Source organism: Asterias rubens, chromosome 3 (assembly GCF_902459465.1).
Source record: "Asterias rubens chromosome 3, eAstRub1.3, whole genome shotgun sequence".
NCBI lineage: Eukaryota > Metazoa > Echinodermata > Asteroidea > Forcipulatida > Asteriidae > Asterias > Asterias rubens.
In genome coordinates this window covers 6,606,247-6,619,732 of record NC_047064.1, presented here as the reverse complement: position 1 = coordinate 6,619,732, position 13,486 = coordinate 6,606,247, and the positions used below count along the sequence as shown (strand labels likewise).

At 37.4% G+C, this 13,486-nt stretch overlaps 2 protein-coding genes across 2 annotated transcripts; both read left to right on the top strand.

Annotated features, from left to right (window-relative positions):
• The first annotated feature begins 9,216 nt into the window (after window positions 1-9,216).
• Window positions 9,217-10,215, top strand: LOC117288018 (substance-P receptor-like). Its single transcript, XM_033768694.1, has one exon. It carries the CDS (start codon window positions 9,217-9,219, stop codon window positions 10,213-10,215), a length of 999 nt encoding a protein of 332 aa, XP_033624585.1.
• A 1,862-nt stretch (window positions 10,216-12,077) lies between these two features.
• On the top strand, window positions 12,078-13,034 carry LOC117288017 (substance-P receptor-like). Its single transcript, XM_033768693.1, has one exon. It carries the CDS (start codon window positions 12,078-12,080, stop codon window positions 13,032-13,034), a length of 957 nt encoding a protein of 318 aa, XP_033624584.1.
• Window positions 13,035-13,486: the final 452 nt, after the last annotated feature.

The following is a 13,486-nucleotide window of genomic DNA, read 5'->3' as shown; positions in this document are numbered from 1 at the left end:
CATCAACTGTGAAGACTATAGTCTTTGACATTTACCAATAGTGTCCACTGTCTTTAAGCAAGATTTTCGAAGCGATTATTTAACCTTTCATGATATAGAGCACGTCTTCTGCCGATTAAAATTCGACATTTCTGATCACGATTTTTACCATTTATGGTGTTGCTTCTGAGCTGCTCAGTAATTGCAGACTTAAGAACTTGTTAGGAACTTACACTCAATGTATTTTGGCAGAATGCCATTTTAAAGGCAAGTGATACACAAAGGTGAAGAAGTATAACGTGTTTACCTCAACAGTTTATAGTGTTACCTATAGTGTTTTCCTAAACTTGAACCATTCACATTATTTGATTTGTGTAACAATGATAGGGGTTCTTATCGTGAAATGTAAAGTTTCAACAAATGAGTCGTTGAGTTTTCGAATGTCGTAATTTGTCGCCGGACTTGACATAAGCACGCAAAATACACAAAACAAAGCACCCATCGGCTTAACCGATAGTTCTTTTCCCCACATAAGGTTTTTCATCTGTTGAATGCAAGATAGTTTAATCGAACGGTAGCTTTCACAATAACCAGTTCATACGGTATACCTGTATACCAGCGGTAATGAAAAATGACTTGTCGGGAATGTCATGCAGAGGTGAACATTCGCGAGTCATTATCGCCCAGGAGACATTGCCAGAACTAAAGATTGTTCGAAGTTCACAGTTCTGAGTCAGACAGATAGACAGACATACATCTAGGAGAGAGAGATTGTCGCTTTCCCCAGATGTTATTTATTTTCTAGTATTAATTGTTTTAGGTTCAACTCTTTAGACATAGGCCTATACACAATTATCAGTTGGACAGGGGCCGTCAAGGTTAAACAAAAGTGTAAAAACTGTAATCTTTAGATGCTGTCCTATAATCCCCTTGTTAAACATTCCCCTTATATAAAACATTGTGTGCTAAGCCCACGATGTAATATTTGTTTTTGTTTTTCAATGACCTGACAATGCCCACAATGTTTCTCTTGTTAACCCATTCCGACAGATATACAAGCAGACAGATAAACGTCATTGTTTTGAATGCGTGTGTTTACTTCTTTTCTTTGCACTGACTGGTTAACGCACACAAGTACACGCTGCCAAAGACTGACAATTTTAATAACGGTTTTTTTACTCAAGTTTTCCCAAACATTCCCTTTTTGTAAGAAAAAAAATCCCTCGGCTTTGAAAAGGTTTTGTTCCCACGGTTATGGGCACAAACAAATTCAACCACAAATCCTTCAAAAGGTTTAGTTTAACGCTTTAATTGAAATGGCCAAGTAGATGTTAGTTTCAAATTTTGTGTAATCACTTTTCTATCGTTTTTTTGTTTGTTTTTTTCCGAACAAAAAATCGTCCGGCGGTGTTTTATGACGAGATAACCCCCAAACCCCATTTAGGGCAGCTGATACCATATAATAATAATAATAATTTAAAAAAATTGTATATCATTTTAGATTTGCTTTCTGATCGTTACTTTGCACCTTTAAAGATTATCTCAACTCCAAAATGATTTGTTGAAAATACATTGAAGTCTTCAAGTGCAAGTAATGAGTGTGTAACATTGTCAGCTTGATACATAATTTATACTTCACACTCAACTTGCCTCAATAATAAGTAGCAATTCGACCCTTAAAGGCACTGGACACGTTTTTTGTAATTTGTCAAAGACCAGTTTTCTCACTTGGTATATCCCAACATATTCATAAAATAACAAACCTGTGAAAACTTGGGCTTAATTAGTCATCGAATTTGCAAAGTAATAATGAAAGAAAAGTCATGCACCATTGTTGCATTACTTTGTTCCCTGCGAAATCTTAACACTCTTCGAAGGAGCGAAACAATATTTCGAGGAAAAGAAATAATAATAAGCTTATAAACATTAATAACAAAGGCCCTTTACGAGTACTATATTAAGTTGCTTACTTCTCACAGAACACCCTGAACCTTGGTGAACATGACTCCGTAGACCTGTTTGTTCTGCTTCACTTGAGTTTACGGCAATTTGCAATAAATAAGACAGAAAATGAGCCGTGCATCCGAGCCTCTCCGGAGTCGACCGGCTCCATCACGTACACAACCACACATTTTAAGGCACTGAACACCATTGGTAATTAATCAACATAACCGTTTGCATAAACAACTTAATTGGTAATGAGCAATGGAGAGCTAGTGATAGTGTAAAACATTGTGTGAAAAGCTCCCTCTGAAGTAACGTAGTTTTTTATAAAGAGGTAATTTCTCACTAAAATATTAAAAGACTTCCAGGCCTCAAGCCTTTATAAGGCATATGAAATCACACATTTTGCGCATTAGGGGTGTTTTTACTTTCATTATTCTTTTGCAACTTCAATGACCGATTTATGTTAAGCATAAGTTGAGATACAACAAGTGAGAATACTGGTCTTTGACATGTACCAAACGTGTCCAGTTCCATTAACTCTTCATGAAGCTCAAGGGCTTGCATGAACATGACAAACCATAGTTACTGTGACCTTAATTTTCAAAAAAATGTAGTCGAAATGGCTATCAATTATTTATAAAAGTCACGCAGCAACTCTTTCCTACTTCGGTTCATTCATTTATTTATTTTTGTAGGGCATATTAATTTTGTTAAACACTTTAATTTTTTATTATATTTTTTACATGTTTTTTTTTTATAACGTATTATATATTTATTTATGCCTATTTATTTATTTATTATAACTTTGGGGAGTTGCATTTATTCTTGGTTTATTCATTACGGACATGTTAGTCTCAATAACTCTTTGGCTACAACACTCATATACTTCTGCCAATCCTAAATATGATGTTTATATAGTACTAATCGATGTAAACAATTTTTATTTTTGTGATCATATTTTGGGGTCTGGCGGTTCTGAGTAGTAGGGAGGCTTGCCATCCCCGCACCACTCTCGGCTTCCAAAATCCATGTAGTATGTTTTCAGTATATATATGTAACAGCACTGGCGCTGTGTTAATTTTTACAATGTAAGTATTGGAATTCGGTGTTGTCACATTAGGTCACTGGACAATGTTGGTAGTTGTCAAAGACCAGTCTTCTCACTTGGTTTACCTCAATATATGCATAGAACAACAAACAAATAAAAATTGGAGCTTAACAATTGATCGTCGAAGTTGCGAGATAATAATGAAAGAAACAACACCCTTGTCACACGAAGTTGTGTGCTTTCAGATGCTTGATTTCGAGACCTCAACATCTAATTCTTATAGGTCTAAAAATCAAACTCGTGGAAAATAACTCTAAAACTACGTCACTTCAGAGGGATCCGTTTCTCACAATGTTTTATACTATCATCCTCTCCCCCATTACTCGTTACCAAGTAAGGTTTTATGCTAATCATTATTTTGAATTGAAAGAGATTTTGCGAAGTGCATCTGTCATTAATTTTTGTGGTAGGTTGGACACTTCCACAACCGGAGCAACGCAATCTATTTCAACTCAAATGAAACTGGAAACGTAATCCTCTGGTTGTGACAAGATTAAGTTGGACAGTTTGAATAGACCACCCGACCCATCTGTTTTAACCTTCACCTATATACGTTGCCTTAAAGTTTAACGGTTTCAAAAATGTTATCGATGCAACGAAAACCGATCTTTAACGGCAGCATACGCTTCAGTCCCTTGCCTCCGTGTCGCGGTAAATGAATTACTCTGAGCAAAAAAAGAACTGACATATTATATGTCAACCTTTCATATTGATTCCCTTTTAATCATTGCTTTGACCCGACTACCGCGTTGGAATATTATCATTGGTACAAATCATATAATATTTAGTATACTAATGTGTGGTCGTTAAAGATTTAGAGACACGTGTGGCAATAAAGTACGACACATCGAAAAAAGCGCGTGTAGTTTGGCAAAATGCACAGAGCTGTTTCCTTCACTTATTACAGGCACTGGACACTGTTGGTAATTACTCAAAATAGTTGTTAGCGTAAAAACGTACTTGTAATGAGCAATGGAGAGCTGTTGGTAATTTAAAACATTGTGAGAAACGCCTCCCTCTGAAGTAAATTTAAGTGATTTCTCACTCAATAATCAACTGAAGCCTGTTATTACGCATCTGATGCAACAAGGGTGTTTTTCATTCATTATTCTCTTGCAATTTCGATGACCAATTGAACCCAAATTTTCACAGTTTTGATTTGATTTTGTGCAAAAGGATACACCAGTGAGAATACTGTTCTTTGACGATTACCAAAAGTGTTTAGTGCCTTTAAAGTCACCTGGAAGTGGTATTTTTTCAAAATAAAGCTTTTGTCACTAATATATGTGTTTTTGTGTGTGGAATGTGAATAAACAGTTAACTAAGGTTTTGAAAAATCAGTTCTTATGTTATTTACAAATTTAAGAGTAGACCCCGACCCGAGAGGGCGCTGTTCGTGACGTCAATCGAGGCAGACTTTGCCTGTAATGCGTAGAGTAAACACAATTGCAAAGTACATGTACGGACCAAGTTGTGAGTTTGTACGTTTAAAAAAAAAATTGTTTTTGTTTTTTTCCGGCAATGCCGACCAGGTGTATTGCTGCTGAATGCAGAAAAACACTTTTTGAAATGTACCAACTCACGACTTGGACGTACATGTACTTTGCACGTGTGTTTACTATACGCATTGCAGGCAAAGTCTGCCTCGATTGACGTCACAAAAGGGGTAGGCTGAGTCAGTCCCCCAAACAACTTTATATATTTTTTAAACATATAAACCGTGACAAACATTTACTAAAAAAATTGTTTTATTGTTCGTAAGCATATACTCTTTGGTTTGAAAGAAAAAAAATTCTATTTCCAGGTGACTTTAAACGTACTTTAGAAGTTGGCAAGCCAAATTAACAGATATGGGACTTGTCGCAGACGGATCCAATATATATATAAAATAAAAAAAAGTTAATTGTAATAATTAAAGTAAGAGGAAAGAGCCTGAAGACGAATCTAAAGCAGAAGTCATGGTTTTTGAAAATGTCGTGGTTTACGACGCGGCTGTCACAGTGTCATAAACTTCTTTGATATCGATAGCGCCCTCTTTTGAATCAACATCTCCGAGGACAGATCTCCTTATGACACCGGCCCTATAACTACCAAAGCCATCACCCTGGCCCAGTGGTCGCAGTGAAGTTCCTGCCACCAGATGGCAATTTCGCGTCAGCTCGTTAACTTTTCCTTTCCTGCTTCGTTTTTCATGTAATTGGTTTTAAATGCGGGGGGGGGGGGAGGAAATGGCTGCCTGTGAAAAGTAAAAACTGTCAATGCGAATGTGTTCCGCTCAAACCCAAGTCATCTCATCACGAAGACAAACTCTAGCCAGTCCAACCTTCTCATTAAGTTCATACCGACTTTTATTATGTGATTGATGGATGATTAATATAAAATTGACAGAGTGATGAATGAACGAAACGTGTAATAGTGTTGATATTAAGAATAATGTTCATCTTGACAAAACTGGTTTGGGTTGTCTGCACACAATGGTATCTTAAGTAAATATGAAAGATAAAACCGACGCACCTGGCTGTAATTTTTGTGTGTGTTTACCTGGCGTCTATACGGGAACTAATTTGATCACATAATTGAATAAGCACAGGTTAAACGGCGGTCAAGACAGACAAATAATTGCCGTTTTTGAGCCACACTTTTGAACATACCATACAAATTTTCATGTCATTGTTTGCACGGACAAATGATTTCCAGAGCAATGCAAACAACAGCACTTAATTTTTGTAAAGGCATATTTTTAGTTGAGTTTTATCTGGTTGGGGGAAGGAGTGCTCAAAGTATGTTTTTGCCACGCCTGCACCCCAAAATGTTGTATGTGAACATTGACTTCATATTAAACATGCTATGTCAGATTTTTTGGCCGATTTGACCCCCAAATTTTGATTTAAAATTCAATAGGTATTTTGATGGGGGTCGAGAAAGTTACAAGCTTTCATTTGAGCCATTGCTCGAAAAAGTCCGCCAATTATTAGTAGCAGTGAAATAAAGTGCTCAAAATTAGTTTTTGTCGGGATCCCGACAATATGTCACGTGACCAATTATTATGTGCTTTATAAGAAACGTTTTAAATTTTTGTCATGGTTCCTGACCATTAAAAGTAAAAGTAAAACTTGTTTTCGCGAGCGGGTGATACTCTTTGAAATACCATTCATTCAAAAAAATATATTTTTTAATGTTTGTGGCCAAAAATCTGACATAGCATCTTTAACCTGTATTATTATTTTTTCTTTTGGGGGGGGGGGGGGGTGGGGGTGTATATTTCTTGATGAGTATAAGAGAGCTCTACAAATGTTTTTATAGTATTGTACTGTATTGCAATCGGATATAGCCGTCGCTATACGCATAACCAAAGGCGTCGCTCTAATACACGGTGTCCGAATATTTAACACTAATGAGACAATTGTGTGCATGGTGTCCCCTTCATCAACGCGATATGAGGCCAACAACAAAAAAGCGTTGAAAAAAGGATGAAGGATTTACTTTATGTTATTGTGTTTCCCCTCAAGTTGGCCTCCCGAGGAATTTTATATTTTTAAAGACAACAGGGAGGGCTTAACAAAAACCTTCGTAAGAAATTTATATATTTTGTTATACAAATAGCCCACTACATAAAAATAAATTATAGAAAAAAAAAGAAGAAAAAAAAAGGGACGCTAATCTCGTTTAAATGCTATGCATCGATAATCAAGCATTACATTTTAGCAATGGGTATTGGACCACGGACACAAGGGGCTTTGCGTTAGATCTTAAATTATGCATAAGTCATAATGGTATATTCCTGGGCGGATTAGCTTCAGGGTTTAAAATACACGCAGCCAATCATCCGGTACATCACGAAGAAGATTGAGACGGGAAGTTAAAGTTATATACAGCCCAGCATATGTAATTAGTGCTGAGCAATAACTTAAAGGAATATTACAGAATTGGTGTTTGCTAGCAAAACAGTTGCTGTCACTGAAGCACTTTATGCAATTTACCGTATACATAAGCTGAAAAACCTGTAGAAGTTTGAGATCGATCGGTCATCTGGGTCACGAGAGAATAGTGAAAGACAGATTACACATTTTGCTTTGCATCAATGCCAAAATAAAAATGAATTTAAACGTTCACTGAGCGATAAACTCCAAACGCGAAGTTAGATTATTTATTTTTTATCAAATACGAAATTTCAGACAAAAATATTTCAAGGGATGTTTTCTACTATCATCATCAGTAGGCCGTGTAAGTTTTATGTAAATCTGTGATCTTCACGATTTTTGCTTCTAACAATTCTGTAACATTCCTTTAAAATCTTCGAATGAGTAAAATGCACACAATGACTGTTTTGTAACATAAATACAACGCATTAAAGTTTTCAAAAATAACTAAGATTTAGACTATTACACACATTAATAGACAATAAAATTAACAATAATTTTAAAACTCATGTAGAGGGCGGTATTAACTAGTTAGTGGGCACAGTCAACTGATCTCTATTATACTGGAGATCAGTGTGGCACAGCCGTTATAGACAAAATTCTAGTGTATATTTAAACAAACCGTGCTGGTTGGCATGGTTGGCCGAATGTTAATAAAACATTCAATCGTCATGAATGTGTAAAGCAAGATGAAGCGCTTTTAGTGAAACAAATTTCCTTTCCCAAAAATGTTCAACTAAAAACTTAGTTGTTGATGACCCGTGGAGCCTGAAAATGTTTCTAAAGTGCTTTTAATTGTTATTTTAATATATCATTGTTTTAATTGAATACCAGTATGTGTATAGAGTACATTGACACTATTTGTTGACGTAGCGCGATATAAGAACTAAATACAGTACTTTTATTTTTATTTTTATTAATTTAAATTTTATAGTGGCAATTTAAAGACACTGGACACTATTGTGGTAATTGTCAAAGACCAGTCTTTTCACTTGGTGTATCTCAACATGCATAAAATAACAAACCTGTGAAAATTTTAGCTCAATTGGTTGTCGAAGTTGCGAGATAATAATACAGAAATAACACCCATGTCACACGAAGTTGTGTGCTTTCAGATGCTTGATTTCGAGACCTCATGTTCTAAATCTGAGGTCTCTAAATCAAATTCATGGAAAATTACTTCTTTCTCGAAAACTGCGTCACTTCAGAGGGGCTGTTTCTCACAATGTTTTATACTATCAACCTCTCCCTATTACTCGTTTACCAAGTAAGGTTTCATGCTAATAATTATTTTGAGTAATTACCGATAGTGTCCACAGCCTTTAAAAATAATGTACCGATCATGTACCGAACTTTTTTCCCTCGATCATCCAATTTACAGAGCTAAAAATTACATGGGAGCATTTCCGCGTACATTTCATGCAACCTGTACGAAACTACTTTTTTTGCAAAACGTGGGTCGTCGTTGTTGAGAATTCAAGTTTGAGAGACTATACCAGGGGTTTTTAAATTAATGCCAAGGTTTGGTTTCAAACGGGAAGGTGGCTTTCATCAAAAACTTGAGGATCTGTAACAGACTCCAAAAGAAACTTGAGAATATTTATATAAAAACAGGCTCCCAAAGGGTAAAGTTTCCCTTAAGACCATGTGGCATTATTTTTATAGGGGAAAACTAAAAGCATGGGCCCTCAAAATATATGAAAGATAAACCCCACGGGTACTTGTGATAACCAATTGTCAATTCGCTGTAGTTAGTTAAGCCTCAGGTGCCTGTGACTCTTCATAGGTTAACAAGAATTATATTTCATTAGATGACCTAGATGCAATTATATAACTCAAGTGTATTGTGCACAGCTATGTTCTCGAGGAGACAAATCTAATAATAAAACAATGGATATATCCAACACTGCACGTTCATTTGTTATTTGGAGCTTTATAACAATATTGCCCAACCTTGCCTGATGTTTTACAGTTTTATTTAAATACTTTTGAAAACTCGGGCTGCTTTATTTGAGCTTTCGGTTGCATTACTGTTGCACTCGGTGTTCAAAGACAATGAGTTAGAGATTGTGGAACGAGTTCTTTAGAGGATTTCACATTGAAGTACTGATCATCTTTTTTTTAATGAAATTTGTTCGCTGAGGGCTCTTCAGCATTATTCAAGTCAATTTGAACCTGTCGTAAAATCCGCCACAAAAACTCATACTACAAAAACTGTACAGTTTATTTCGCCATATATCTTTTTTTGTCATAAGCTTTACGATGGAATCAAATAATGGCTTTGCAACTGCGTTGAACGTGACCATTGCATGCTCGGCCATTCTCGGAAACGGTTTGGTGATTTTCGTCATGACGGTCAGACGTGAACAGTTCAGCTCCTTCACTAACCGACTTATCCGTCACCAATCCATCATCGACTTCCTCTCTGGTTTGGTGTTTCTCCTCATGACTGGGATCATTCAAAGTTCGCTTCTGGAGAATGTAGAGATAAATTTCTCCGGTTGGATTCTCTGCAGGTTGATTTTCTCAAACTTCTTTGTTTGGGGTTTAAGCGTAGCATCCACGTACAATCTGGTGGTGATATCGCTGGAGCGTTTTCTTGCCACGTGCTATCCGGTCAAACACCGCAACTACTGCTCACTCTTCAAGATCAACGTTTCAATGTGTGTTGCTTGGATCATCGGGTTCATATATGCTGTCATGTATATTTTCCTCTACAAAGTCAATGGGAATCGGTGCGGCTTTAATCGTTCCATTAGTCCCACTGCATTGAATATTGTGTTTTGTGTAACTGTTTTCGTCGAGTATATCGTTCCAGTCATCCTTATATCGTTTTCGTACGTTAGAATACTCCTCGTTCTACGAAACAAACTTTTCAATGCTAACGCCAATCAGCAAGATGGTGTCTTCAGTAAGGCTAAGAGAAACGTCATCATGACGATGCTGATCGCTGGTTGCATGTTCTTCATTTGCTGGACCCCGACGCAGACTTTGCGATTTCTCCTAACCATTGGTGTCGTCACAAGAAGAACAAGTTCATTCACTTCAATCAGTCTGGCTTTCACGGGTTTGATCATGTGCAACATGAGCGTGAACCCTGTCGTTTATTGCTTCAAGTACGAGCATTTCCGTACACAGCTTAAGCAACTTGTACGGGGCCGATTTGGTCGAAGCCGAGTGCGTCCTGGAGTGGAGTCTAACGATGCGCCCTCTTTGGCCATAGACCCGATACAGCAATCGGCAATTACACAGGCGATGTAAGAACTAAGAAATAAGGTACGAATCACTCAAATATGCAAATAATTCACGAGAAAACACAAACGATATTCGATGGTTTTGCCAAAAAATAATCTTCCTATATGCACAGAATGTACGTAATCCTAAGTTTTGTTTTATTATTAAGTGTCCATGCTCGAAGCCGACTCCCTTTTTCCGGTCTTTTCTTTTCTGAGCCGATTTGAAGATTTGGATAGCACACAAAACATTTTGAAAGTCTAAATGAAAAGTTGTATTCCGATGTGCACGGTTTACTGTTTTTGTTTTGTTACCTTGAGGACTATGAATAATTTGCAAGTTTCGTTACGAGAATATTATGTGTTAAGAAAATTCATTTTTAAGTCTTTCGTTGCAGTAGATTGTTTGTGGTAAACACAATTCAGGTCGCGGTTTAAATTTGAAGGTCTTGACGACTAGTTTTATACCGATGTGCACGGTTACTGTTTTCTTTTGTTGCCTTGATCATTTATAAGAACGACCTTGACGAGTATTCTTAATCTGAAAGTTTCTTGGTGAGAATTGTGTGTCAAGAAATTAAAAGCATTGATCTTTCAATTTTAGCGTCTTTCACTTTGATTGCCGGCTTAGAGAAGACAGAACTTAGACCCAGAAAATATCCAAGCTCTTTTGTTCTCTTAGCCAACCGGGTCTTTCTGTGTCTTATAAGTCATTTCTGCTCTGAGCAGACTCAGTGTTTTTTTGGTCTTAATTAAGTCTCTGTGCTCGAAGCCGAGTCTGTCTTTCCAGGTCTCATTTGAAGTCATTTCTTCTCTGAGCCGACCTGAAAATTTGGATTAAAGTTTCTGGAGGTCTTGACGAAAAGTTGTATACCGGTTACTATCTTTTTTTCTTTCTTTTTTCTTGAGAATTTAAAAGAATGACCTAGAAGAATAGTCTAACTGTAGGTTTCTTGACGAGAATGTGTGTCAAGAAATTAAATGCGTTGATCTTTCAAATCTAGAGTATTTCACTGCAGCAGTAGATTGTTGACAGACACCAGGTGATTGCGGCAACTCCAGGAGTGCGCCCCCATTACAACCTGATGACGAGCGGGCACAGACGCAAGTCTATGCCGAATGATGATGAGTAGATTGTTTGTGATCAACAAGATTCAGGTCCCGATATTTGGTTTGCTTCAAAGTCGGTGGCGTCTTAAGAAATGCTGAAAGCTGGCAGAAAGCCACACATGACTCTGAAAGGATCTTGGCTGCAAATTAACCTTCAAACTTTTATTTTGAAGTTGATTGTTTGTGATCAACGAGAATCAGGTCCCGATTTTTTGTTTGCTTGAAAGTCGGTGGCACTTTACAGGTTAACAAGAAATGCTGAAAGCTTGCGGAAAGCATTACATGACTCTAAAAGGATCTTTGGTGCAATTTAGCCGCCAAACTTCAATTTTGAATAAAATGTTCAGTGTTGTATACGGTGTGTGATGTGGATTCCTATAAATATAATCGTCTAAGGTTGCCCTGTACAGTTTTATTCAAATACCTTCGACTACTCCGCACATTCGTTTTATGCTTTGGCCCCACTACTGTTCGCCTGGACAAGGATAGTTGGTGAGAGATCCGAAGTTATCAGTATAAACCACATGCTGTGGGTTTCTGAATTTGCCATTGATATTTCCTGCTTTCACCAAACTAAGTCGCGTCATTTTAGTTGATGATATCTTTCTCAAAACAATCAAGCCTTTACTTAGTACACTCAACAATCTCAACATATATTCATCTGTTGTTGGAGCAGCAAACAATCTGATCAAAATACTTCAGAGTATTTTTTGATAAACTTTTTTTCCCGATCAGCCTACAATGGCAAGTGAAGGTTTGGCTTTTGTGTTAAATATGATCATGGCATTTTTGGCTATCCTCGGAAACGGTTTGGTGATTTTCGTCATGACGGTCAGGCGTAAACAGTTCAGCTCCTTCACTAACCGACTTATCCGTCACCAATCCATCATCGACTTCATCTCTGGTTTGGTGTTTCTCCTCATGACTGGGATCATTCAAAGTTCGCTTCTGGAGAATGTAGAGATACATTTCTCTGGTTGGATTCTCTGCAGGTTGATTTTCTCAAACTTCTTTGTTTGGGGTGTAAGCGTAGCATCCACGTACAATCTGGTGGTGATATCGCTGGAGCGTTTTCTTGCCACGTGCTATCCGGTCAAACACCGCAACTACTGCTCACTCTTTAAGATCAACGTTTCAATGTGTGTTGCTTGGATCATCGGGTTCATATATGCTGTCATGTATATTTTCCTCTACAAAGTCAATGGGAATCGGTGCGGCTTTAATCGTTCCATTAGTCCCACTGCATTGAATATTGTGTTTTGTGTAACTGTTTTCGTCGAGTATATCGTTCCAGTCATCCTTATATCGTTTTCGTACGTTAGAATACTCCTCGTTCTTCGACACAAACTTGACATTGCTAACGCCAATCAGCAAGATGGTGTCTTCAGTAAGGCTAAGAGAAACGTCATCATGACGATGCTGATCGCTGGTTGCATGTTCTTCATTTGCTGGACCCCGACGCAGACTTTGCGATTTCTCCTAACCATTGGTGTCGTCACAAGAAGAACAAGGTCATTCACTTCAATCAGTCTGGCTTTCACGGGTTTGATCATGTGCAACATGAGCGTGAACCCTGTCGTTTATTGCTTCAAGTACGAGCATTTCCGTACACAGCTTAAGCAACTTGTACGGGGCCGATTTGGTCGAAGCCGAGTGCGTCCTGGAGTGGAGTCTAACGATGCGCCCTCTTTGGCCATAGACCCGATACAGCAATCGGCAATTACACAGGCGATGTAAGAACTAAGAAATAAGGTACGAATCACTCAAATATGCAAATAATTCACGAGAAAACACAAACGATATTCGATGGTTTTGCCAAAAAATAATCTTCCTATATGCACAGAATGTACGTAATCCTAAGTTTTTTTTTTATTATTAAGTGTCCATGCTCGAAGCCGACTCCCTTTTTCCGGTCTTTTCTTTTCTGAGCCGATTTGAAGATTTGGATAGCACACAAAACATTTTGAAAGTCTAAATGAAAAGTTGTATTCCGATGTGCACGGTTTACTGTTTTTGTTTTGTTACCTTGAGGACTATGAATAATTTGCAAGTTTCGTTACGAGAATATTATGTGTTAAGAAAATTCATTTTTAAGTCTTTCTTTGCAGTAGATTGTTTGTGGTAAACACAATTCAGGTCGCGGTTTAAATTTGAAGGTCTTGACGACTAGTTTTATACCGATGTGCACG

Bases quoted from the DNA above. Each gene is read 5' to 3' on its own strand.
- LOC117288018 (XM_033768694.1), top strand. From the start codon at position 9,217: ATGGAATCAAATAATGGCTTTGCAACTGCGTTGAACGTGACCATTGCA.
- LOC117288017 (XM_033768693.1), top strand. From the start codon at position 12,078: ATGGCATTTTTGGCTATCCTCGGAAACGGTTTGGTGATTTTCGTCATG.